This window comes from Eubalaena glacialis, chromosome 4 (genome assembly GCF_028564815.1).
Source record: "Eubalaena glacialis isolate mEubGla1 chromosome 4, mEubGla1.1.hap2.+ XY, whole genome shotgun sequence".
NCBI lineage: Eukaryota > Metazoa > Chordata > Mammalia > Artiodactyla > Balaenidae > Eubalaena > Eubalaena glacialis.
Window position 1 is genome coordinate 29848864 of NC_083719.1, and position 27409 is coordinate 29876272.

Sequence of the window (27409 nt, forward strand, 5' to 3'; positions counted from 1 at the left end):
AGATGAGAGGATATGGCACCTAACGTGAGGAAAGGTGTCCAGAAAGTTCAATCTTCATCATTTATATGATGCTTCAATCTTGAAGGAAAGGTTGAGAGTAGGCCTGGCAAAACAAACCCTTAATAATAACTGTAAATTAACATAAACGTGAAGAGCAGAGAAAAAGGCTTTTACAAAGTTGTGACTAATCAATTTATCTGAGAGGGTCAACACTGTGATTAAGAAACTTAGGCAGGGGACTAAATTTTTAAAATTTTTATATTTACTGCAATACTTCTCTACAGTGCTAAGATTATAAAAGATAATCAACATTTGATAGAATACCTGTGGAGGTCAACTGCAGGTCTAAAACACTCTAGAGAGAAGAAATCTAGACCTGACCTGGAGGATTCACTTTCATTGTGGCTTACTCACTGGTGCTAGCTGTTGGCAAGAGGCCTCAAGTCTCTCTCCATGTGAGCCTCCCCACAGGGCGGCTCTGGTATCCTCACATCACGGTGGCCGACTTACTCCAGAATGAGCAATCCAAGAAACCAATACAGAAGTTGCAATACCATTTATGACCTAGCCTTGGAATTCACACACTGTTATTCCATATTCTATTGGTCCCACAGGCCGGCCCTGATTGAATACAGAAGTGGGAAGGGAACCACATAAAGGTGTAAATACTAAGAGGCTATCTTGGAGGTTGGCTATCACATGCCCTCCATCCCATTTTGATCATTAAGCATTTAAATGTCATAATTATTTACAGGGGTCAGTAGAGTGAGTACAGAATACAAAAGAGAAAACCGAAATTGTATATTTAATTTAGATGAGTCCACAAGTGAGCCATCTTAGAAGTAGATCCTCCAACCCAAGTCAAACCTTCGGATGCCTGCAGCCCCAGCTGATATCTGACTATAACCTCATGAGAGAGCCCAAGTTAAAACCACCCGGCCAAGCTCTTCCTGGATTCCTGACACACAGAAACCATGACAGATAATAAATGATTATTATTGTTTTAAGCCTCTAAGTTTTGGGATGATTTATTATGCTGCATTTGACAACTACTACAGAAAAGAAGAAACTTAAGTTGAACATTAACTTCTGGGCTTATTTAAGGATTGTGAGACACCTCAGTGCTTAAGAAAAAGAATTTAGGCAACCTGAATTATGGAACAAGCCAGGTGCTTAATTCATTTCTGCCTGGAGGCAAAAAGAAAAACCAGAGGACTTCTAGAACACATCATTTTAGGCAGAAATTAGAGAAGCAACACCTGTTGCTTACCAGTTTCAAAATCCCCACAGGTTAATGAGTATTAAGCCAGCTTTTAAAGGAAAATATATTTCAACAAACTGTATAAAATATGATCACTAAAGAATCTCTTACTTTAATGATGTAAAAATATGTCATTGCAAAGTTCTAAAATACACGTGCACGAATACTAAAGGCAATTAAAATGCTAGCAATAGAGAAATTAAGTCCTATACTCAAGGAATTTATAGTCTCATGGAAGAGACAAACAATCAAGCAGAAAATAATATGAAGAGATAAGTGCTCTCTGTACAAGGAATCATAGTCAAAGCCCAGGAGAGGTACCAGTCTTGAATGAAAAAGAACTACACAATTGAGTAAGTGTCCTAAGGGCACTCTAGGCAAAAGCACAAACAAAGGCATGAAAAGCACATGGACATCTGGAGAACTCTTTCACTTACTCTTTCAAACTCTTTCTTGATATCAACAAAGCTCCTCACCAGAGCAAAAACTCCCATATGTGAGCCTTCAATCATGACATTAGGATGCTCATACATTACACTGCACTTAAGAACAACCTTCAGAGGTTAGGGGAGAGGGGACTGAATGAAGGTGGTCAAAAGGTATAAACTTCCATCTATAAGATAAGTAGGTACTGGGGATGTAATGTACCACATGATGGCTATAGTTAACACTGGTGTACGGTATATTTGAAAGTTATTAAAAGAGTAGATCCTAAGAGTTCTCATCATAAGGAAAAAAAACTTTCCCCTCTTTTTTTTTTTTCAGCTATATGAGTTGACAGATGTTAACTAAACTTATTGTGGTAATCATTTCACAACACATGTAAGTCAAGTCATTATGCTGTACACCTTAAACTTATACAGTGCTGTATGTCAATTATATCTCAATAAAACTGTGAAAAAAATACAATTAAAAAAACCCCAAAGAACAGACTTTCGGAAGGATCCTAGAATGTTCCTAGAGAGGCATCAGTCTTTTTTTTAAGCTGAAGAATGTATAGTGCCTACAGGTAAATGAGGATAGATGAAACTAGAAAAGCAGATAGGCAACAGATGGTGAAAGATCATATATACTATGCTACGGAATTTGCAATATAACCTGAAGGTCATAAGGAAACCCTGAAAGACTTTAATTAAGGAGTGGATACAATCAAATTTGTACTTTGGAAAGACTATTAAGGCAAAGTATAAAGAACGGGTTGGAAAGAGCAAGACTGGAAGTTACTACAGTAATTTAAACCACAAACTATAAAGCTATGTTTAAATACAGTGAGGAGGGCAAGAGATGGACTCAAAGGTAAGATCCCTAAAACTTAGAACTAAATCCCTAGACCAATACGACGAAGGGAGTGAGGGAAGGCGGTGAGGGATGGGTCATCACAGCTTCAGCACCCATTATGATTCCATTTATCAAGTATGGGTGGGGGGAAGGAGATAAGTTCATCTGTAGACATGTTACATTTTTAATGCCACCGGATACATGCAAATGGAGGCCAGTATGGCTAGAATAGCATGAAGAAAGGGAAAATGATAGGACATAAGGACACAGAATAGTCAGGGGCCAGATAATGTAGAGTCTTGAATGTCACAGTGAAGGGGACCAACTGTCCCAGTTTGCCTGAGACTGACAATTTCCCAGGACATAGGACTTTCGGTGTTAAACTGAGAAAGTCCCAAGCAAACCAGGATGAGGATGAGTTGGTCACCCCAGTCATAGTAAAAATTAGATTTTATTCTGAGTTAGATGGGGAACCACAGTAAGACTTTGAGCAGAGGTCACATAATATATCAAACTTTTATAAAACAATCACTGTGGCTGCAGTGGGGAGAAGAGACTATAAGGTAAGAGTAGAAGCAAGATCAGTGTTGGATATACAGATTCTGGAGTCACCAGCATCTAAGTTAAAACGACAGATGTTAATCAGTTATTCTGGAGACAGTACAGAGAGGAGTAGAAGAGACTCATCCATGATTGAGCAGAAACATAATGGTACAAAATATTTAAGAAATTTGTCAGGAAAGTGAATGAAGTAAGGGAGAATTAAGAAAAAAAAATAGAGGGGATCAACACACTGAAAGTCAAAGGGCAGATTTACTAGAATTGAGGAAGTAGGACTGCTATTAAGGTAGGCAGCTATGGTCAGAGTGATTTGAGAGGTGGGGAAATTCTAGGTGATGACAAAGTCCAAGTATGATCATGGCTGTGGGTGGCTGGAACAGAATGAGGATAAATGTCAGTGAAGCTAAGGAAAGGAAAAAAAAGTGATAATAGAGTTTGGTCTATTTATTAAGTCAACGAAGTCACCCAGGAAATCAGTGGAGGCATATTCAGGAATGTAGATGAGAGCCAGAAGGAAGGGCAGAAGATGGGACATCATTAACTCAGCCATCCAGCAACACCGAAGTCACCAGTACTCACCCGGGTCAAGGGCTCAAGTCTATTCTCCCACAGATATTACTCCCAAACTACCCGGGAAGTCAAATGTGAGAACTTGTCCATCCCATATCATAATTTTCTGCCACCAACGCCAGCTAAATGCATATATTTCGCATGCCTAAGCTAAAAAAGAGAGCTATGTCCTTGAAAATAACGACAAAGAAGAGAAATCTACTAAAGGTAGAGATCAATTCTACATGCCTAAATTTCATCACTGAAATGATTTTGGAACATGGTTCTAACATTCACAATAGCCAGGAACGGTGATGTTTCCACTTACACACAGCATGCACCATAGAAAACACCCTGTACCAATAGGATAAGGATCTTCCAAATTTAAGATTTATCATAAATAGGTACTATGCAAAGCAAAGCACAAAAAAGTTTTTCCTTACCGTTCTGGGTCAGTGTTTACTCCAATAACTGGTTTAAGTCTGTCCAAGACTTTACTTGCTGCCAAAAGCATCGTGCCATCACCTAAAGGACATAAGACATAACCAGACTTGTTACAAAACTAGTTCTTAACAACATTTTGAACACTAGTTCTTTTAATAATCCCACCTGTACCCCATCCTGTTGGCTGCCACAGTCTACTCCTTTCTACCCACTATCCCTCTGTATTATCTCTCCCACTCTAATCCAGAATTTCTCAACAGTGGCAAGATGGACACTTCAGGCCAGATAATTCTTTGTTGTGAGGGCTGTCCTGAACTTTGTAGGGTGGCGAGCAGTATCCCTGGCCACCCACTGGATGCCAGCAGTAGCCTCCAGCTGGGAACCGTTATTCTAACCCTATCACTTCTATTAACCAATCCTCTTTCCCTCTCGCATAACATCAGTCCCAATTCATAAATTATTTTGATGAGAATACATCCAACAAAAGTGTCCAGCTTTGGATTTTTCTCTCCAAAAAAAATGTAAAGGTTTAGTCACTAACATAATAATAAAGCTCAGGAAAAAACAAGTGTAAGTGTAAGTATATTGGGGCCAAAGAGGGATGGAATTTATCTAATCTCATTAAATTCTTAAACTCAACTTTTTTTTAAAGACTGCCATAACTAAACCAAAATAGTTATAAATAATCCTTTGAATCATACTTAAAGTTAAATACACACTTTAAATATACACACAGAAATACATGCACAGAACCTCACAATAACATCGTTCACTAGAAAAGTAAAATGTTGTATAAAGCACATCTTTTAAAACCTGATCTTAAAAATCCAAAAATTTGTCTTATGGTAGGACTCTGAAAGCTTCATCACAGCTAGACCACAGGGTATTTGGCAATATGATTATTAAAGAGCATTTCCATATTCCAGCACCTTTACCTCTGCAAAACTATTACCTCCTGCAGCTATGACAGCATCTGCCCATCGAACAGTTTCTTCATCATATTCTCTCCTCTTTACGAGACGAACCTCAATCCCCTCATTCCTAAGATAAAAAAAGTAAAGCGTGTATAAAATTTCCACTAACATAAAGGAGTATGTTTTTTGAGAGGCAGATTATTACAATAAATAAACAAGTTTGTTTTATAAACAAATTTATGTTTAGCTTTGTAAGGTCAGCTTCATTTTCACTTAACCACAACAACCAATTAACTATTAACTATAGGAAGCATATGAATAAGCTGACTATCCCAAATCGCCATGTGCTTTAAAAACATCTCTTAAAGCCCTTGACGAATAGCAATATTGATTAGTTACAATTGCATTTCCTTTTCTCTACTCTTTCTGATGCTAAAATTCATTAATACAAAACGGCCCAGAAGACTAACACCTCGAGAGACAATTTTTTAAATTATAAAAGTGAATAGCTGTTATTTTAAATTCAACAAATATTGAGTGCCAGACACTGAAAGTGACTAAAATACTTTCTAATTTGCGTGTTCTCACACTGATTCTCTTGCATACACAGCAACTTATCTGCTGACTCATTTAGCCCCTAATTAACTGAAGTTTCTGTACTTATAATTTTTAGACATTCAAAGACTATTATAATGAACACCTACATAATCCACTATTCTGTTTAAGAAATAAAACACTGCACTACAGTTGAAGCCTGCTGTGTACAAAATTAACTCTTTGTAGAAAAGGCACTTCTTGGGCAGACCAAATAATAACTGAAAATCTGTGAAATTTTCAGAGTACAATAAAAATGTCCTTAAAAACACTATAATATCAGTCCATTAGCCATGATATAATTTTCTTAAAATGATTCTATAATGGCCATCTTTACTAAAAATCTAAGTATTAGCTGCTAGTAAAAATAAAAATTGCAAGTCCCACTCAAGACCTGATCCCACAGACTTACCGTAAACTATCAAGAACGTGCTCTACATTTTTGGTGTGAATATGATGTCGTTCAAGCAGTCCACTGTAGCTAGAGCCTTTCAATGCAAGCTATATCAAAATAAAACAAGTTTTGCCTTATTACATAATATATATTACATATTATATTTATTTAAAAAGCCCTATATAAAACAGAATGGGTTTTTTTTTTTGAAGATACATTTTAATGACTATCTGTGAAACCTACAAGTATAAACTTAATTAGAAAGTCTGGTTCCAGAAAATCATAACTTGGTTTTAATACCAAATACAGCAGTAAGTTTCCTGAATCATGTGGTCAACAGGATCTCAAAAATCTCATGTTTTATAGCTTGAGTGCTTTTTTTTCCTAAATGGATTTTTAACATACTGCACATGGCTACTGAAGACCATAGATGAACTAGTATTTTAGAAGGCAGTTAGATGACCTTTGTTCTTCTTGGATTTTCAGCTCTCTTGTATTCAGATTTATGAACTCTATTTGGAATTTACACAACCCAAACAAATGGCTTGTTAGCTGCTTGAGAATGGATAACTTTTAGATATAAAGACATACAGCCTTCAAGGATTATTTTTCCTAGTCATTTAGAATATTTTATAAAGTCACTATCTTATCATTAATATTCTTTTAAAGTCACTATCTTATCATTAATATTCTTTTAAAGTACATGTCTTCTAAATAATCCATAAAGTAAAATGTTGAGAGGGAAGTTTAGAAACATCCATTTAATCATCAAGTAGGAAATATGTCCACTAGAGTGAATGCTAGAATTAAAAAGCATGTTATTTTCCGCATACAACAAAATTACAACTACTTACAGAGAAACTATTCAAGAAAAAAACCAGAAGACTAGCAGAAAAGATCATCTACAACTGAAGATATAAAAGAGAACCACAACGAGACAGGTAAGAGGTTCGGAGATGCAGTATAGTCAATACCCATACCCCTGGGTGGGCAACCCACAAACGGGGGGAAATAATTTACAATTGCGGAGGTTCCTCCCAAGGAGCAAGGGGTCGGAGCCCCACACTGGCTCTCCAGCCCAGTGGCTCTGCATTGGGAAGACGAGTCCCCAGAACATTTGGCTTTGAAGGCCAGCAGGGCTTACTTTCAGGAGAGCCAGGGCTTTGGGGAATAGAGACTCCACTCCTAAACGGCACACACAAAATCTCACACGCTCCAGGACCCAGGGCAGAAGCAGTAATTTGAAAAAAGCCTGGGTCAGACCCATCTGCTGATCCTGGAGAGGCTCCTGAAGAGACAAGGGGCAACTAGAGCTCACCCTGGGGACACAGACACTGGTGACAGTCATTTTGGGAAGCTCGTTCTACCACGAGGATGCTGGCGACGGCAAGCACCATTTCGGAATCCTCCTTCTAGCTTTTTACTGCCAGGATGTGAACTCACAGGTCTGCTGCCTTAAGACCCCGAGGCCACAGATACCCCAGGACCCAGCCCTGTCCACCAGAGGGCCCAAGACCCAGCCCACACACCAGTATGCTCACACTAGCCCTGGGACCCCCGGGGCCCTGCAACCAGAGACCCCAGGACCCGGCTCTGCCCACCAGTGGAGCTGCAACAGTCTGGGGGCCAGCCTCACCCATCAGTGGGTAGGCACCAGTCCCAGGACCCCCTGGGCCCTGGCCCTGGCCACCGGTGGGCTGAAATACCGACTCCAAGACCTCCAGGGCCCTGCAGCCAGAGACTCCAGGACCGCCTGCATCCACCAGTGGGATGGCACTAACCCCAGGACCTGGCCTCACCCACCAGTGGGAAGGCACCAGCCTGGGGATCCTCTTGACCCCAGCCCCACCCACCAGTGCGCCAACACCAGCTCTGGGGCACCTTGGGCCTCTCAACCAACTGCCCCAGGATCCGGCCCCTCCCACCAGCTTTGAGACACCCCCAACCCCACAGCCAGTCATGTCGAGAACCAGCCCTACCCATCGGCAGGCCGAGACTAGACCTGGGGCCCCTGGCCCCGTAACCACCTACTCCAGAACCCAGCTCTGCCCACCAACGCAAGGAGCCCCAGGGCCCCACAGCCAGCAGCCTTGTGACCCAGCCCCACCCAACAGCAGCTGGCAGCCACCACGCAAGGCAGGGCCTGACAACCAACCAGACCTGGGGCCAGCCACGCCTTCCAGACCACCCACAGTAGTTAGCCCATCACAGGAGGGCCCATGCAGCCCACACAGGGGGCACCCCTAGAGCACACAGGTCTGGTGACCAGAGCAGAGTGTGCTGCTGGCATGCAAAGGACATCTCCTAAAAAAGGCTGCTTCTCCCAGGTTGGAAAAACATAACCAACCTACCAAATACATAGAAATAAAAACAGCAAATTAGGAACAACGAAGCAACAGAGGAATATGTACCGAATAAATGAACAAGATAAAACCCCAGAAGAACTAAGTGAAGTGGAGATAGGCAATCTAAACCTGATAAAGAGATCAAGGTAATGATCATAAAGTTGTTCAAAGAACTCTGGAGAAGATGAAATGAAAAGGGTGAGAAGTTAGAAGTTTTTAACAAAGAGTTAGAAAATATAAAGATGAACCGAACAGAGAAGAACACAATAACTGAAATGAAAAATACACTAGAAGGAATCAACATTCTATTAGATGACATAAAGGAATGGATCAGAAAGATGAAAGATATAGTAGTGGAAATCACTGAAGCTGAACAGAAAAAGGGGAAAAAAAAATAAAAAGAAATGAGGATAGTTTAAGAGACCTCTGGGACAACATCAAGCATACTAACATTCACATTATAGGGGTCTCAGAAGGAAAAGAGAGAGAAAGGGGCAGAGAACATATTTGTAGACATAACAGCTGAAAACCTCCCTAACATGGGAAAGGACAGACATCCAGGTCCAGGAAGCACAGAGAGTCCCAAACAGAATTAACCCAAAGAGGACCACACCAAGACACACTGTAATTAAAATGGCAAAAATTAAAGATAAAGAGAGAATATTAAAAGCAGCAAAGGAAAAACAACAAGTTACGAACAAGGGAACTCCCATAAGGCTATCAGCTGACTTTTCAGCAGATACTCTGTGGGCCAGAAGGGAGTGGCATGATATATTTAAAGTTAAGAAAGGGAAAACCCACAACCAAAAATACTCTACACAGGAGGGCTTTCATTCAGATTTGATGGAGAGATCAAAAGTTTTACAGACAAGCAAAAGCTAAAAGAATCCAGCACCTCTAAGACAGTTTTACAACAAATGTTAAAGGGACTTCTCAAAGCAGAGGAGGAAAAAAAGGCCACAACTAGAAATATGAAAATTACAAAAGGAAAAAGCTCATTGGTAAAAGCAAATATACAGTAAAAATAGTAAATCAACCACGTACAAAGCTAGTAAAAAGGTTAAAAGACAAAAATAGTAAAATCATCTATATCCACAATAAGTAGGTAAGAGATACGCAAAAAGATGTAAAACATGATGCCCGACAGTAAACATGAGAGGAAGGAGCAAAAATGAGTTTGAACTTAAAATAGGCACATGTATATATAGACTGCAAGATATAAACCTCACAGTAAACACAAACCAAAAATCAACAATAGATTCACATGCACAAAAAAGAAAGGAATCCAAAGATAATACTAAAGATAGTCATCAAATCACAAAGGAAAAGAAGGAATAAAAAAGAACTACAAAATAACCCCCCAAAATTAACAAAATGGCAGTAAGTACACACCTATCCATAATTATTTTAAATGTAAATGGACTAAATGCTCCAATCAAAAGACACAGAGTGGCTGAATGGATACAAAAATAAGGCCCGTATCTATGCTGCCTATATATACACAATGGAATACTACCCAGCCTTGAAAAAAAAAGAATGAAATCTTGCCATTTCCGACAGCATGGATGAACCTAGAGGGTATTATTATGCTAACCCAATTAAGTCAGACAGAGAAAGACAAATACTATATGATTTTACTTATATGCGGTATCAAAAAAAAAAAAAGAACAAACATAACAAAACAGAAACAGTTATAGATACAGAGAACAAACAGGTGATTGCCAGAGGGGAGAGGGATGGGGGAAGGAAAGAATAGGTGAGGGAGATTAATAGGTACAAACTTACAGTTGCAAAATAAATGGGTCACAGGTATGAAATGATCATGTGGTGACCATTTTGAAATGTACAGAAATACCAATCACTATGTTCTGTAACAGGAACTAACATAGCGTTGTAGATCAAATATACTTCAAAAACAAACTCACTCATAGAAAAAGAGGTAAGATTTGTGGTTATTAGAAGCAGGGGATGGAGGGATGTGGAGTTGGATGAAGGCAATCAAAAGGTACAAAGTTTTAAGATAAATAAGTATTAGAGATGTAATGGACAACATGGTAATTATAATTAGCACTGCTCTATGTTATATATGAAAGTTGTTAAGAGAGCAAATCCTAAGAGGTCTCATCACAAGAAAAAAAAATTTTCTATTTCCTTAATTTTATGTCTATATGAGATGATAGATGTTCACTAAACTTACTGTGATAATCATTTCATGATGTATGTATGTCAAATCATTATGCTGTACACCTTAAACTTATTCAGTGCTGTGTATTAATTACATCTCAATAAAACTGGAAGGAAAAAAAAAGCATGTTTTCTTTCCTTTTCCAAATTCCCTTACGCCTTGCCTCTTTATGATACAAAATCTGTTTTTCAAGTACCTGTCCAAAATACAATCTTAAATATATTCTTTTGTTTTAAATCATTACTTACTGAATTATAAAGTAAAACCAATTTTTAGATAGTATTTTTAACAATATGTATTTTTCTTTTTAAAAAGGTTATAAAAACAATACAACATGGAAGATACATTCATGAAAAGTTAAAACTACATATAATCTTATTACCTAGGGATAATTAGTGTTAATATTTTGATACCTACCTTCCCAATCTTGTTTATGAATAATGGGTTAAGACTTTTAAAATAGTGTTGTCCTCACTCTATAATCTACAGGGAAACATATGCTTTTCAGAAGAGGAGCTGAGGACACATTTGGCTATTTGAAAATCAGTCCATCTACAAATAATAAATGCTGGAGAGGGTGTGGAGAAAAGGGAATCCTCCTACACTGTTGGTGGGAACATAAATTGGTGCAGCCACTATAGAGAATGGTATGGAGGTTCCTTAAAAAACTAAAAATAGAGTTATCATATGAACCAGCAATCCCACTCCTGGACATATATCCAGAGAAAACTATAATTTGAAAAGATAAATGCACCCCAATGTTCATAGCAGCACTATCTACAGTAGCCAAGACATGGAAGCAACCTAAGTGTCCATCAACAGATGAATGGATAAGGAAGATGTGGTATATATACACAGTGGAAGATTACTCAGCCATAAAAAAGAATGAAATAATGCCATTTGCAGCAACATGGATGGACCTAGAGATTATCATACTAAGTGAACTAAGTCAGACAAAGACAAATATATGATATCACTTATATGTGGAATCTAAAATAAAAATGATACAAGTGAACTTATTTACAAAATGGAAATAGACTCACAGACATAGAAGACAAACTTATAGTTACCAAAGGGGAAAGGGGTGGGGAGGGATAAATTAGGAGGTTGGAATTAAAATATACACAATACTATATCTAAAATAGATAACCAACAAGGACCTACTGTACAGCACTGGGAACTATACTCAAAATATCTTGTAATAACCTATAATGGAAAAGAATCTAAAAACGATTTATATATATATATGTATATAAATATATGTGCGTGTGTGTGTATATATATATATATATATATATATAAAACTGAATCACTTAGCTGTACACCTGAAACTAACACAACACTGTAAATCAACTATACGTCAATAAAAATTTTAAAAAGGGGAAAAAAAAATAAACTGAATTCCACACACAGAAAAAAAAAATTAATCCACAAATGTTAACTCACATATACTAAATGAGACAGCCTGTACAACAGTTTAATGCCTAGATATAAACCTCATTATATTTAGACAGAGCAAACCAATGTTAAGAATATTTTCTCTAAAGGAAAGCAGCAAGCAAGGTAATAATTAGATATCGTTCATTTACTTTGATCAACAAATCAATGTAAATCAGGGTTGAAAAACTATCCTAAGTATCATTTCTAAATATGGATGAACATAGCATTAATATTCAGATTATTACTTCCATTACCCAACCACAGATTAACTAAAACTGCACTAACCACCTTTCAGTAAATATGGATCGCAGTGATTTTCTTCTCTGCTCTCTCCCTGGGGACCTCTAGTTTCAAGGCTTTAAAAGAGATCTTGTATGCTGATGCTGATGACTCCTAATTGCAATCTCTAATCCTGGCCTATCTTTAGGGCTCCAGGTGAAGGTACCCAACTGCGTCTCTGACATCTTTCTCTGGATATCTAACAGGCATCTCAAACTAACCTGCTCAATATCAAGCCCCTGATTTTCTAGCAGATTAGTTACCACACTATAATATTTTTTTACAATAATTACCTCTCATGAAGCCATTTCAAGAGTAAACACTGAATAACCAGAAATTAAGATCTAAAAAATTAAATTTATTCATTCAGATATGTGAGTGCCTACTACTGTGTTCAGGTAAACATTAGCTGAGCTCAATCAAATGCATTAAATGCAGCACTGAAAACTCAGACAGTGAGAACTCATTCAAAGGTAGAAAAGTCTATTAAAATATTTTCATCAAATTTACTGCTTCTAACCTGCTATAAATAAAACTTAAGGGTAACTGGCCTTCAGAGTTCAATTCACTGTCCAGATTTTTATCTTATGTTCCCATTTTTGGCTTGGACAATATAGAACATGTACCCAGGAATAAAGAACATAAATCCTACATATCGGTACTATTAATTCTAATCTGGTGGTTCAGGAGCTTTGGTGCTTACTTCCTGGCTCTCAGAAAACTCCAGAAAATTAAGATTACTCAGCAGCTGAGTTTTATGAAACTTCAGTTTGACATGGTGAAGGAGGTCTGAATTTGCGGGGGAAAAATTATAGAGAACTAATAGAAAACTAAGTTTTCCACGATTTTAATATGTTTTGCTAGCAACACTGAAGTTCCAAATCTAAAGACAAAGTTCATTTAGCATTACAATACTTAATATTGGAGCAGAAATGTCACTTCATAAATTCTTATTCCCACTCACATTTCTTCTTGTGAACTAATTCTTTAACAACTCATGCTCGATACATTTATTTAGAGAATACAAGTTCTTTCATTAATTATTTTCATAAACAATCTAGCTGGTTGGGCTAGTAAGCTGCATTAACATGTACTGGCTAACTAGGCAGCCAAGAGATAAGGCATTTTTAAAAATCACTAATAAAAAGCATCAATTAGAAAGTCTTAAATCACTATTCAACTGGCTCATATTTTTTTTAAAGTTTTTTTTTAATATTCAAAGGCTAGTAAGAATTTCTAGCTACCCCCTCGGAAAATAACAACACTTCAAAGATTTAAAAACATACTTCAATCAGACAAAAACAAGAACACGTGAATTCTCTGTAAAATGTCTTACAATTAAGAGATTAGAGAAATTACTGAAATTTAGAATACATTCTCAATTCTGCAATGCTACACCTTAGGTGTTAGTAACAAAGTTCTTAATATTTTCTTCCTTTTTTTCCCAAAAGCTTGTTAGTTCCTATCGGCATTAAAAAAAAAAAAAAACACAAAAAAAACTTTTTTTTATGATTATTCACTAGGATACTTGGAAAAAGCAGTGTGAATCTAAAAGCTCTACAGACAGACACACTCAGTATTAGCAATAGAATTTTCTTATAATATCTCCAAAAGCCAAGATCACTTCTCCCCATGCGGCTCAGAGGTTAAAACACAACACAGCATGAAAGGAAAAAAAAGAGGATTCTGAAGGGACAGAAATTCACCACACCTTAAGGTCAGAGGTGATAGTCATGCTATTTTCTAAACGGTCCAAACACTTTTATTAAAGTATCACAGACATTTTTACTTGACCAAAACTGAATCTATTACAAATACAAATTTTTTAAACTTGTTTTACTAGTCAGATGAGCATTACTATTTTGTACTCCAGTAAGGGAAGAAAATATGTCTTTTTAAATTTAACACATAAATTTAACACACTGTCTCACCAACTTGTGAGACAATGAGAGTTTGGTATGTAAACTCACTAGGCATAATTTAAGCACTCTTAGAAGAACACACTTAACTAAATGGTACACCAAGCACCATTCAAAATTGCCTTAAAAGGATCAGTGGTACCTAATTGACAGCTAGAGTAAACTACTTACCTAGTATGATCAGACCAGGTGCAGGGAACCCTGAATATTTCTTCAGCTATATTTGGTATTTATCTTGGATCATTTCTATTCCATTTATTCTTTATCTCAGACTCTCACCTTTACTTTCCCCATTGTTTTATTCCTACTTCTGCACTCCCCTTAATTCTGTTTACCTACTCCCTTATATGTTGGGATTGCTCAAGGTACCTTCCTTCGCTTTCTTATCCGTTCCCACTTCATTTTCGTTATCTCCCCACTCTAGGGACTTGATCTACCAAGTATACACCAGTACCTATGAAATTAAACTGTTAGGGCAAGCTTGTTTCTTGAGCTACAGGCTCAAATTTTCAAATGCCTACCTTTATATTCACCCACAGGTAGATCAAGTACCTCTCCCCAAAACCATCTAAATCTGATTATATATTACCCTTTCTAATTTGCTTTTCTGAATCCCATATAACAGTCAATAATACTTCCATTTACCTAGTCAACAAAGTAAACCCCAGGTGTCACCTTTAATTCTCCCTTCACACTCAATCTCCACAGCCAGCCAATGGTGAAGTCCAATAATTATACCTGTAAACTGTTTCTCCAATCTGTCCTTTACATTCATGCTGCCACTGCTTGAGTTCTGGGCAACATCAACTCTTATCTGGTCTCATGCAATAGCTTGCCTCTGGAATTTCTAAATGAGTTTCTTCCTTAAAAAGTATTTCCTATTCCCCTCGTCATCTAACCACTCCCACCAGAAGCCTGCTTTCATACTAGTCCCAGAATGGTGATGTCTCAGAAAAGCTGACCCATCCCTCCACTCCTGTGGGGAAGAGAGTAGGGCTGAGCAAGGGTTGTGGTAAGACTGAAAACCACTAGGAGATAAAACCATGGCATTTAACAACTTTATAAGGCCCACTTACCTGTTTAGCTTCAATAATACTTCCTCTTGAGCAATGATTTTCAAATTGCCCTTAGAATGGGTACCATACCAACCTAGTGATCACAACCAGCATTATTATTAAAGAGAAAAGAAACTATACTACATGTAACAAGGGTAAACTGCTTCATGTTATCTTCTATTTCAAATATGAGTACATCATGATGTAAGATTTTTCTGACTGTGAATTAAAGTCACCAATGTTTGAGTTCTTTTTACTGGCAAAAAGATGACCTTTCCCACTGTCTTACTAGTACTGTTCTCTCCCCTTCACCTATAAATTCTTCCTTATTCTTTAAGTATCTTAAAATTAAAAGATACAATTTCACCCTCATCACATTGGCAAAAATGTTAAAGTCTACCAAGTGCTCATGAGAGCAGTAGGAATCAGGGAGTTATTCAATGCTTATGGAAAAATTATTTGTATTTTTAATTGCAGCATTTTTTTTAAATAGTGGAAAAACTGGAAACAACCTAATTATCCAAACAATGGAATACTATACAGCAATTAAAATGAATTAACATATATCAACATAGATAAATTTCAAAACCAATAGTGAATAAGAAAAGAAAATTTCTAAAAAATAGACATTCTAAAGAATATATTACTGATGTAACTTTTTAAAGACACAAAATAATATTAAAATAAAGTCAACTTATACTTTACTAGCTGAGAAGATATTAATGTGCATAGTATCTTAACTTAGAGCTTAAGTCATATAATTAAAAATATAGAAAAACTGATCACAGTAAAAAAAAAATTATGTTATTTACAACTTCATGGCTGGCTACAGGCTCCCCCAGGTAAGCCTGATACATAGTGTAGGTTGAAAATCAGGGCTCTAAAACATACTGGTCAATGATTCTGTTAACGGTGAATTCCAGCTACTGTGATATTCAATCCTTTTACATCTTTATGAGTCTCCTATTTAACTGCCAATATTCACGGGAGTGTACCTCAAGCCTCTATTTTCCAAGTTGTGTTCCACAGAATTAAAAACATTTTAGGCACCCCCCCCCCCCAAAAAAAATTTCATGGTCAAATAAAAATCATCTTTTGTTTAGGCTCATGTTTATCAAACATATTTAACCATGAAACCTCTTTCAGGGCACTCACATCAGTAATCTCTACCTTAAGTTTTTAGCAACTAACATCTTTTGGAAGCCTGACAGCCGGAAATAAGGCCCTGGACTGGCAGCCTCAGGGTGAAAAGAACTAAAAATGTTTTTTTAAAATTCAGCAACATTTCACCACCTTTACCTAGTGGGGATGGAAAGGCAGAGAGGATGATGAGTAAGATACAGTCCTTGTCCTCAACTCCAGAGAAGAAAATAACCACAGATAATATACTAAAATGGAAAGCTCAAAAACATATGTATTATGAAAATACAGTGAAGAATACCTAACATAAGCTTGGCGGCCAGAGAGAGGCCCAGCAAGGTTACCAAGGACGGCTTCCTGTGAGAGTAATGTGTAAGCTTCACCTCACAGCAAGAACAGGAATTGGCGAAAGGATGGAGGAGCATTCAGAGCAAAAGGGGCTACAAAGGTAAAGACAGTGATGGATGCAAATCAAACTACCCTGAAATACCATTTTTCACCTACCAGGTTGGCAAAGACCCCAAAATATGCTAAACTGTTTATGAAAAAACAAGCACCTTCATATATTGTTGGTGAAGGTATACACTGGCACAGCCTCTAAGGGAAGGAATTTGGCAATACCTATTAAAATTTCAAATCCACATACTTCCTGACTCAGCAAGTCCACTTTTAAGTATTTTAGAGTTTGATTCATTAACACAAATATTATTCATTACAGTGTATTTTAATAAACTAAAGCATCTGCACACAATAAGTACTATATACATACTATTAAAAAAAGAACAAGGTGCAGAATAGCTTAAATAATATGTTATCTTTGAGTAAAAAGGGATGGGATAAAGAAAAAGAATATTTCACCCTGTTGATTTGTATGTATATATTATTTCTGGAAGGAAACACAAGAAATTGATTAACATTGGTTACTTCCAGGGACAAAAACTGAGTGCCCGGTGACAGGAATAAGAAAAAGACTTTTCATTGCATACTCTTCTGTATCGTTTACATTTTGAACCATTTTAATGTGCTACTGATCCATAAATAATTAAATAAGCACAACATCTAATGGAAATTAAAGCAGTTTGAAATCAATGGAAAATGAAGTTCTAAACAAGAACTGATTAGAAATGAAGCTCAACAGGTGGACAGGAGTAAATTCATGAAAGGCCTTGTTTTAGCACACTAAGGATAATAAAGGTTCACCTACAATAATATTTCTCGAAGTCTTATCTGGGGACCACTTACAAACCTGGAGAGCTTATTAAAAATGCAAAGCCCTGGACAAAGCATCAGCAACCTTAAGGGTATGGTTCAGAGAGGCAGAGTCTGGGAGTTCTCCACAAACTGAATCTTTATATTGAGGGGGATGAGAATAAGGTTCAGGTACCTGCATTCTAACGAATTCCCTGGGTGACTCTATAGGTTATAGGGAGCTTCTGAGGGGTTCTAAGCAGAGGAGTAAAGGGGCCAGATGTTCACTTTGGATAGACCATTCTGGTTCCTGTGTCTGGAAGATTTGAAAGGAGTGAGGCTCCGTTAGAAGGCTCTCTGGCAGTACTCCAGATCATGTTCTTTAATTTGATAAATACTCATATTGCATACACTACACGCATTGCACATGTGGCAAAAATATTATCTACCCAAGAACTACAACCTAAGCTACACCAGTGTTTTCAAGAAACTGAGTAAGGGAAACAAAATCCAAGGCACAGCAACTCCCAAATCTGCTAAGAAGACAATAACTAGGAAGAATGTAAGCCAATAATAGAGGGACTACTAAATGAAATTATTCTATCCCATTAGGAAACTAATTTTTTAAAAAAACTAAAAATGGAAACCATTAAAGGGGGTTGCTTCTGGGGTTGTAAGACTTGGAGCGGGGGCAGAGAAGGGTGGAAACTGCTCATTTCTTATTTGGTATGTATTAAAATATTTTGAAATGAAACATTCTTTGGCCAATAAGGCATGTTTATGATGTCAAAACCCTTTCCAATCAGCTTTGATTCACCTAAAGGTCTAGTTTGTGAGTGTCATCAACCGTGTTAATATAAGCTCCAAACCCACCAACAGCTACATCACTTATGATGCAAGTAAATTGTAATAATAGTTCAATTAGCCCTTGCAAGGTCTTGAGCCAGTAGATGTAAAATCACTGATTGGAAATCCTCTATTCACAAGAAAAGTCACTAATCAGTTAGGGGGAAGGGAAATGCAAGAATTAAAAATAAACCAATGTAAAACCAATATGAAAGAGCAAATGAAAGTCAAACTTTGACCCAGTCTGTACATGCTTTATCAGCTAAGAAGTATTTCCTCTAATTGTTTAAGTTTCTACAAAGTTAGAGAACCACAAGACTTCAGGGTATGAAATTATACTGGCACTCCATCCCTCTTCTTCCATTTGCATTTTAACAAGTAACCTAATAGAGATCTATTTTGCCACAAAACAATCACCACCACCACAACAAAAGAGAATCCTGATACAAAACTTACCAGGACACCACAGACATAGCCAGCCACGGTGCCAGAAGACTCAAGTAAGCACTTGGCCACTTTCTTTTATACCCAATTCACATGATTCATATACCTTAGTATCTTTTACCCCAGGAAAACAGCAAACAGTATTAATCATCTTATCATTCCTATTACAGAATCCCATTTTAGAACAACTTCACACAGCCTAGTATTATTTGGTCTGTTCCTGATCTCTGCTCCGGGCTCCACCTAATACTATGCCATTCTGAATACTGGCCTTAACATAAATGATAAAACTGAAATCAGTAAGAAACAAATCCAATAAAATTTAATTGAAATGATAGCAACAACTATTTCAAAATTGTGTCCTACAGTGCAGAAGTTTTACTTCAAAAGTTTTCTTACTCCAAACAGCATACTTAGCAATAGGCAAATATTTACCTATTACAGATTTCTCTTCAGATACTCAGAGTGTATGTACTAGGTAGTTCGATTTTTAAAGACTTGATTTGCCTTACATTTAAAAAGTTTTGATTAGTGTCAATCTAGTTCAGAGGTCCAAGAATTAATCTAATTCAGATGCCACTCATATTCTTGAGGCCTTGTAAAAGTTCTTCAGTTTTAAAATACCAGAAAGGGCCTTGGAGGCTACCTGGTCCAATCCTAGTATTTCACACACTGAACTAGGTGAAAGCACTTTGAAAACGACAGCACAACACAAAAAGTATCGTTGTCACCAAGGAGGCCCACGGAAGTTAAAAAGAAGTAGAGGAAGTTAACCACAGAGAACCTGGGCCTGGCTCCAAGCTCCTGACCCCCAATCCCACACGCTGAACATGCCAATCAAGTATACTATTTTTACTTGTCGTGAGAGGCTTCCATAAAATTGTATGAAGAACATATTTATGGGTATATGGCATTTGACAACTTCTAAAAAGTAGATCTGCAAAATTAGGAGTACAACCCATATGGCACACCTCTTTCCCAAATCACCAATTCCCTGAAACGCTTGCTTCAGACATTTTTATTCCCTGCCTCACCCTCAACTTCACTCCCTAACACAAACTCAACTACTCCGACCTCCTGCTCCAACTGTTTGCTGATTTACTCTTTAAATGATGCAAATGTCTTCTATAAATTGCTACCTTCAAACACTTAGGGAAAAGGAGAGAAATCTGCACCTAGCATGGCCACCCGATGAATACAGGGGCCCTCCTCAATTAACTCATTAAACAGTCAAGAAGTTAAATGCTGAAAACAGTCAGTACTTAAACAAGGATGATTTACAATTTCATTTTGATACCTCCCCAAAATATTACCAAAAGACTGCTGATGATTACGAACCAGAAGTTCAGAACAGGCTGTCTACTCTTGCACAGAATTCTACAGGATTATGGTTATAGGCAATTTATTCCAAAGCCTTTTGGTGCCTTTTGCAGTGTCAACAATTAGAGATTTCCAGTGGAGATTTTTCTAGACACATTGCTCATGGTAGCATCATCACTCTCCTTTCCTTAAAGTGGGTGGGGACATGGGATCAGAAGTTCCAAAAATAAGAGTGAAGGCAGATAAGATTCTGGGGTTTTTTTCCCCCCTTAGGTGTATTTATATACTTGGCAAAGATATCAGTAAATATCTATACCAAATACAGTCTGTTGTGGAGGCACTACTATATTATATCGACCTAGACGCTGTATTTCATAATTACCATGTTTACCTGCCTTTTGTCTGGACCTTTCTACTTAACAACATACATTCAAATTTTCCCCGCTGCTCTGCCCAGCACTGGAGACATCGTGAGCTTTTGAAACAAACTCCTGGAACCTTGTCTGAGAACCACGTTCCAGCGCGGAAAAGGCTCAAGCAGACGGGCTCCCCGGCGTGCCCAGGCCTGGCAGTCCTGCCCAGTAAAAGGGGGTGTGTCTGCGGTACCATAGCCTCTTTTCCGCTGCCCACAGCGGCGCCCAGGGGCTCCCTTTCCCCAGGGGCGGCCTGCGGAGCGATTCCCAGAACTACCCCCCGCCAAAGTCACGGCCGAGCCAGTGACCGAACCAGCGCCGGGCCGAGGCACAAGGGCGGGGACCCACCAACTGCTTCAGGTCCTCCTCAGAGAGCTCCGCGTAACGGTACCGCTGCTGCTCGAACTCGTACCGGGTGGTTTTGGCCACCACCACCACCCGGGACGGGCGGAAGCCGCCGTCGGGGCGGCTGCCACAGCCCGCCAGCTCGCGCGGCTGCCCCTGCCCCAGGTGCCGCCGGCCGCCGCCGTCACCGCCGAGCCGCGGCCGCGCGGCGGGGCCTCCCGCCCCTGGCCCCCTCAGCGCCGCTGCCCGGCCGCCCGCCACGCGACGACAGCTGCCCAGCAGGAAGCCTCGGTAACAAGTCATCATCAGCCCGGCAGCGGCTGCAGGCCCGGGCTCCCGCCTCCCCTTCCAGCCGCCAGCACTGCGCGCAGCTCGCGCCGCCCCGGCCTCTTCGTTCCAGCCGGGCGGGCAGAGGTTAAGTGCACAGCCGTGCGTGGCCGGCGCCGCGAAAGGGACGTGCCGAGACGTTGACGGGGGCGGGGAAAGCCGGGCGATTGGGAGTCGGGAGAGCCCTCGAGAGGGAAAGGTGGGCGGGGAAAAGCTGGAGGCCTCCAGGTGGTGGGTTGTGTTTGTTTGGGTAGCCTTTTCCATCGACGCCTGCGCAGTAGCCGCTTCCCCGCCCTGGGACCGACCTCCAGCTCCACCCCTTTCCCCCCGCGGTCTCCACCCTCCCCCAGGCCACCTCTACCAGCCAATCAGAACCCGCAGCGTTTCGGGGGCCGAGGAGCTTCAGGGATTGGCTGCGGCCGGGGGAAGGGCCGGAATTCTATTTGGTGTTGGAGCTGAACCCAGCTGGAACCGGTCTGAGGCTGCGCCGGGCTTGCGAGTGTGATTTTAAAGGCTTGGCGGGAACGTGCGTGAGGCTGCAGCTTCTTGCTCGGGGTCAGTTCTTTTTTTCGTTATTGAACGTAAGACTAGACTCTTTCATTATTGCACATAAGACTAGACCCTTTGTTCGTTCATTCAGCCACCGCGTATTGGATGGCTGATATGTCCAGCTCTGGGCCAGGGATTGAGGAGACGGACTCAGGACCAGCTGCACAATTTGCGGGGCCTAGTGCAAAATGAAAACGCAGAGTCCCTTGTTCAGCAATTGCTAAGAATTGCAAGAGGGATAGAGAGCAGTAAGCCGAGCACCAGGCTCATTTAAGCATGGTACCCTGTGGGACTGCGCAGGTGGTACAGCTCCTGCTAACCTCCAAAAAACTATTGGGGCGGAGGGGAGGTGTTAGCCTTTGAGAAAGTTAGAGGATGAGGGATAGACGAGTCTGGCCAAGTGGAAAATTTCTAGATGGGAAGATATGGTTGAAAAAGTAGGTAGGAAAAGAGTGAAGGGTTAAGAATGTTAATAATTTGGACCTTATCCTGTAGGCAGTAGTTAGCCTTTTGAAGGCTTTTAACTGGAAAGAAATGAGTCCTGAGAGCAATGTTTGATGACTATTGATCTGGCTTTCGAATGTGGAACAAATTGGGAGGCAAGAGGAGGAAGGGAGACTTGGGCGCTGTTGGAATAGTTACACTTGGATCGAAGCTAGAGTAAAAGTAATGGAAATGGAAGAAAATGCTCCTGTTACAAGAGGAGAATCAAATGGCAGTGCACAGCCTAGTGTTTATCCCTACTGCTCTTTAGATCCTTTTGCTTTGGCACTCTCTTTGCTTCTTTGTAGTCCTAGCACTATCAGTAACTAGCTTTTGGACTTTGGGCAGGTTGCTTCATCTTTCTGGGCCTCAGATTCCTCATCTATAAAGTGAGGGAGTTGAACTAGAGTGATTCCAAGGTTCTGCCAAGCCCAAATTGATTCCAAATCTGTGACTTTTACTTTTCAGCTAGCCACCAACGCCAGCATCCACTCTTGGGTTCACTGAATATTTACTGAGTCCCTACTACGTGCCAGGTAGTGTATTAGACTGGAAAATACACAGTGCAGTCTGATAGATGTTTGCTTTTAGTAGGTCACTGACCCCTTCTGGCCAGGAACTTTGCCTCACAGCAGCTGCTAATAGTGACTCGTAGTGCACCCTAAAGCACACCTCTTAACTTCTGTGGGATGTGAGTTACTCATTTGTAACCTTGAACATCCTCAAGGTCCTTTCTAGTCTTACTAGTTCAACAGTTTATAATTCCTTAGATACTAGGAAGGAAGAAAAGGGAGAAGTCACAGATGACACTGAGCTTTGAAGTTTGGTGACTAGGAGAATGTCAGTTGATCCATTTGACAGAAAAAATGAATTTAGAAAACCTGTTCTGGATCAAAGTCTATGAGTTTTGTTATGCATTTGCAAAATTTCAGACCCCTTTTCTTCCCATTTCACAGATAAGTACTCAAATTTTTGGATCTCCCCCGTTTCCAGCTACAAACTTGTCTACACTGACATCTTCTCATTTGGTATATCTCTTTGTCCATTGTTATTTTGGGATCCCATCTCCTTCCACCTGCTCAGAAATATTACTCTGTCAGGTTATCACCTTTAATATACCTTTAATTATCCCTCTCTATTGGACTTTTCCTCCTCACTGTTTAAACATGCTCATGTCTATGACATCTTTAAATTAAAAAAAAACAAACAAAGAAACCTTTTATGCCCTAGCTTTTATATATTGCTTGTTTTCCCTTTACAGCTAAGATTCTTGAAAGAGTAGTTGGTTCATCATTGGTCAACATCCCTGCTGCCTATTCATCTGTCAACCTGTTGTAATCTAGTTTCTCCGTGCTACTTTACTAATTACTGCTATTTCCATGGTGACCAAAGATGTGATTGTAAACTCAGAAGACATTTATCAGCCCTTAACTGACTTGGTCTTTCTGCAGCATTTGAAATGGTTATCATTTCCTTTTGAAATTTTTTACTCTGGTTCACAGCACACCAGTCCCTAATGGTGGTCCTCCCATCTTTCTGTCCCTTTTCTGGGTTCTTCCTAAGCTCATATTTGGGATCTATCCTTCCCTATCCTTGCCTTCCCTTCTCTCTGTCTCTCTCTCTCTCTGTCTCTCTCTCTCTCTGTCTCTGTCTCTTTCTCTCTCTCTCCACTCTTCTGCATGAGCTTATCTACTCTTGTGTAATGAAAAGAGCTTGGGTTTGGGATTTAAAAAGACCTTGGTTCAAATCCCAGCTTTACCATTTATTACCTTTGTCAACCTTGGACTGTTCCCTTAATCTTTCTGAGCCTACTTCTTCATTTACAAAATGTAGTAGCTTCCTTGTAAAGCTGTAAATATATGTACAAATGCCTAGCCACATGCCCATTACAAAGTATACACTTGGCAAATATTAGCCCTTTTCCCCTTCCATGACTTCAGCTACTACCAGTATCTTTAGCCCAGACTATCTCCGGAGCTTTACATCCTTATTTCTAGCTTCCTGTTGGATAACATCTCTTGAGTCTTATGTATAAAACACGTCAATGGAGATCAAATTATATTTGATTGCCTGCTATGGGCGAAGCACCCTGCTAGGTGTTGGAGATTAAATGGTAAATAAATAAGTAGTCTCTCCCCTTGAAGAACATACAGTCTGTGCAATGGTAAAATTATTCACAGGGTGCTGTAGGAATTTGGAGGAACAGGTTTTAATTCAGCCTAAGTGGAGTTAGGGAAAGCTTTCTGGAAATGTCTCAAGCTAAACCTTAAAGAATGAGTTAGGTATTAGCCAGAATCAGCAAGAGTAAGAAAGGAATTCCACAGAGGAAACAGTATGAGCAAAGATATGGAGTAATAAAATAGCAGTTCTGAAATCCTAGAACATTTAGAGAGAGGCAGGCAACAGTGGGAGGTGAGGCTAGAGAGGTTGAGAGGGGGAAAGACATGAAGTGTTATATCCATGCTTAGGAACTTGGCTATTATCCTGTATATGCTAGAAAGCCACTGAAAGGAGAGAATGACATGGTTAGCTTTGCAAAAATTCTGAACAGAAATTTCTTAGAAGAAACACAAGCAGTGAATACATATCTAAAAGATCCTCAACCTTATTAGAAGTCAGAAAAATACAAATTAAGCTAATAGTGAAGTAGTCTTTTACATCCACTAGATTGGCAGAAATTAAGAAATTTTGGTAATCCTCTAATTGTTTGAAAATTATTATATCATCAAGTATTTATTAGGCTAAACATTTGCCAGTTATTTCAATAACTCCTCCAATGCCATAGTTTCCAAATATCATGTTAGAAATTTCAACTATGTTCAAGTATTCGAGTTTGTCAATTCCGAGTATGATGTCAAAAATTACTCAGTACTGTGGGTATAATCTGGCCATTGCAAAACAAACAAACCAAAGTGTTGGCATTCATGGATTTAATATCAGTTTCAACTACCCTCAAACAACTAAAATAATCTGTAGTATTATTGAATTTCAAACTCAAACCCCACCTATGACAAGGCTGGTGTTCTTTTCTAGTGAATAAGCCTACCCAGTAGCCACATCTCAAGCAAGCTTAATTGTTCTCAACATTTTATGGGGAAGAAATTATATATCACCATGATATTCACGACTTGAAGATTTACAAAGGTTAAGATCTGTCCTTCCCAATCCCTATAACCCCCTCCAGCTCACTTCATGTACATTCTGATTCTGAAAGATAGATACGACTACCCCCTGGCTTTTTAAAAAATGACATGCACGTACTTTAAGGCCTGTATAGGATATTAGGCCCTGACAACTAAGGGTTCCTGGCTTTGGCAGTAATGCATGTAAAATGTTTTAAGAGAGAACATTTTGCTGGTTTACAATTAAGCTGAATAACTTGGTATAAAAGTACTGTTGATAGAAAAGAATGTTTAGATTATCACAATATATAATCGGATATCATATTAAATATATCTTGTGTATTGGGGGAATATTTATCCAAGTAACTTTTAATAAAAGCAGCTTCTGGGACTTCCCTGGTGGCACAGTGGTTAAGAATCCACCTGTCAATGTAGGGGACACAGGTTTGAGCCCTGGTCTGGGAAGATCCCACATGCCGCGGAGCAACTAAGCCCGTGCGCCACAACTACTGAGCCTGCGCTCTAGAGCCCGCGAGCCACAACTGCTGAGCCCACGTGCCACAACTACTGAAGCCCATGCATCTAGAGCCTGAGCTCTGCAACAAGAGAAGCCACCGCAATGAGAAGCCCACACACCGCAACGGAAAGTAGCCCCTGCTCGCGCAACTAGAGAAAGCCCGCGCGCAGCAACGAAGACCCAATGCAGCCAAAAATAAATAAATAAATAAATTTATTAAAAAAAGCAGCTTCTATGGAAGAAGACGTATGCTTTGAAATCACCCACCTAGTAACTTGTGAAAATGAATGTCATTATATGATTGATCACTTCACATTAAAGGGAGGGACAAAGGATATAGAAAAGCCAAAAAGGAGAAGGCTAGATGAAGATACAGGACGCGGAGAAACTATAAGATGTTTCTATTTCTGTTACCCCCCAAAATATTACTAAATATATGCATAAAGAGTATAAGAAGGAATAGCAGAGTGGAAATGGGTTGAAAGTCATAAGCTAAATATCACGTTTCTGCTGTTAGTAGCCATGTCATAATCCTAAAATAAAATGTTTGAGGCATTGAGAAAATTCATCTCCACAACTAAAGAGGGGTCAAGAATGAACATGTCAGGAAGATAAGGAAAATCTGTTTCTCTGCTTTACTTTAACAATTTAGCATAATCCCAATGTTCCCATATCAGCTAAGATCTTATAAGAGAACCAATTCTTTAATATCTTCTCCAAATGTCTCCCTGTTTATATTACACTTCTAATGAAAATTTTCCTCCTAGTTTGTTCTGCATCAGAGTCACTCTTTTAGAATTAAAAAGAAAACACTTAAAACTTCTGATTTTCCATTCTTTTTATTCTTCCTTTCATGTTAGAGCTCTTCTTTACTGTTTTTTTTCTTTTCCTTCTCTCAACCTTTTCTCGCTTCTTCTCTTACATTAACTTTTCTTCTCCACTTCCTGAGTCATTGCTTAATTTAGAAGTAAAGGATTTTATTTACTGTATTTCTTCTGGAGTCACTAGAAGAATTAATGAAAGTTAGATGCTCTTAGTAGCTAAATTTTACTGTTATAGTTAGTGATAGGGAAAGAGCAAAACTTTCACCAATTATAACATACTAGCTAAATTGTAGTCTAAAAGAGTAATTCAACTTTCATATGCTAAACTTTCAAGCATTAGATTTGACAATAAATGCATACATATAATTGCTTTTACTATTATCTATGGTATATACTATAATAAAGTAACGTAACTTTTTAAAAATATGTATTCACATGTATACTTCCATGTGAATATTGTTCTTCAAAGTAGAAATGAAGCTATACTCTTATCCCAAATATGTTGTCACTGTTCAGAACATTTTCAGAAATCATTTTGTACTGTGAATTATTCCTCATTATGGACTGGATGTTTATGTTCTCCCAAAATTCATATGTTGAAGCCTACCCCACAATGTGATGGTATTTGGAGATGGGGCTTTGGGAGGTAATTAGGGCTAGATGAGGTTATGAG

The 27409-nt window shown here is 38.9% G+C and overlaps 1 protein-coding gene across 2 annotated transcripts in view; it reads right to left on the reverse strand.

Moving 5' to 3' along the window:
- The window catches only part of NADK2 (NAD kinase 2, mitochondrial), a 45413-nt gene extending 24104 nt beyond the window's left edge, over window positions 1-21309 (reverse strand). For both annotated transcript variants that reach the window (XM_061187707.1, XM_061187708.1), the window contains exons 1-4: window positions 20918-21309; window positions 6014-6102; window positions 5046-5134; window positions 4093-4174 (exon numbers count right to left, since the gene is read on the reverse strand). In XM_061187707.1, coding sequence (XP_061043690.1) covers window positions 4093-4174; window positions 5046-5134; window positions 6014-6102; window positions 20918-21220 — 563 coding nt within the window. In that variant the 5' untranslated portion in view covers window positions 21221-21309. The remainder of the gene's footprint in view (window positions 1-4092; window positions 4175-5045; window positions 5135-6013; window positions 6103-20917) is intronic.
- Between the last annotated feature and the right edge of the window lie 6100 nt (window positions 21310-27409).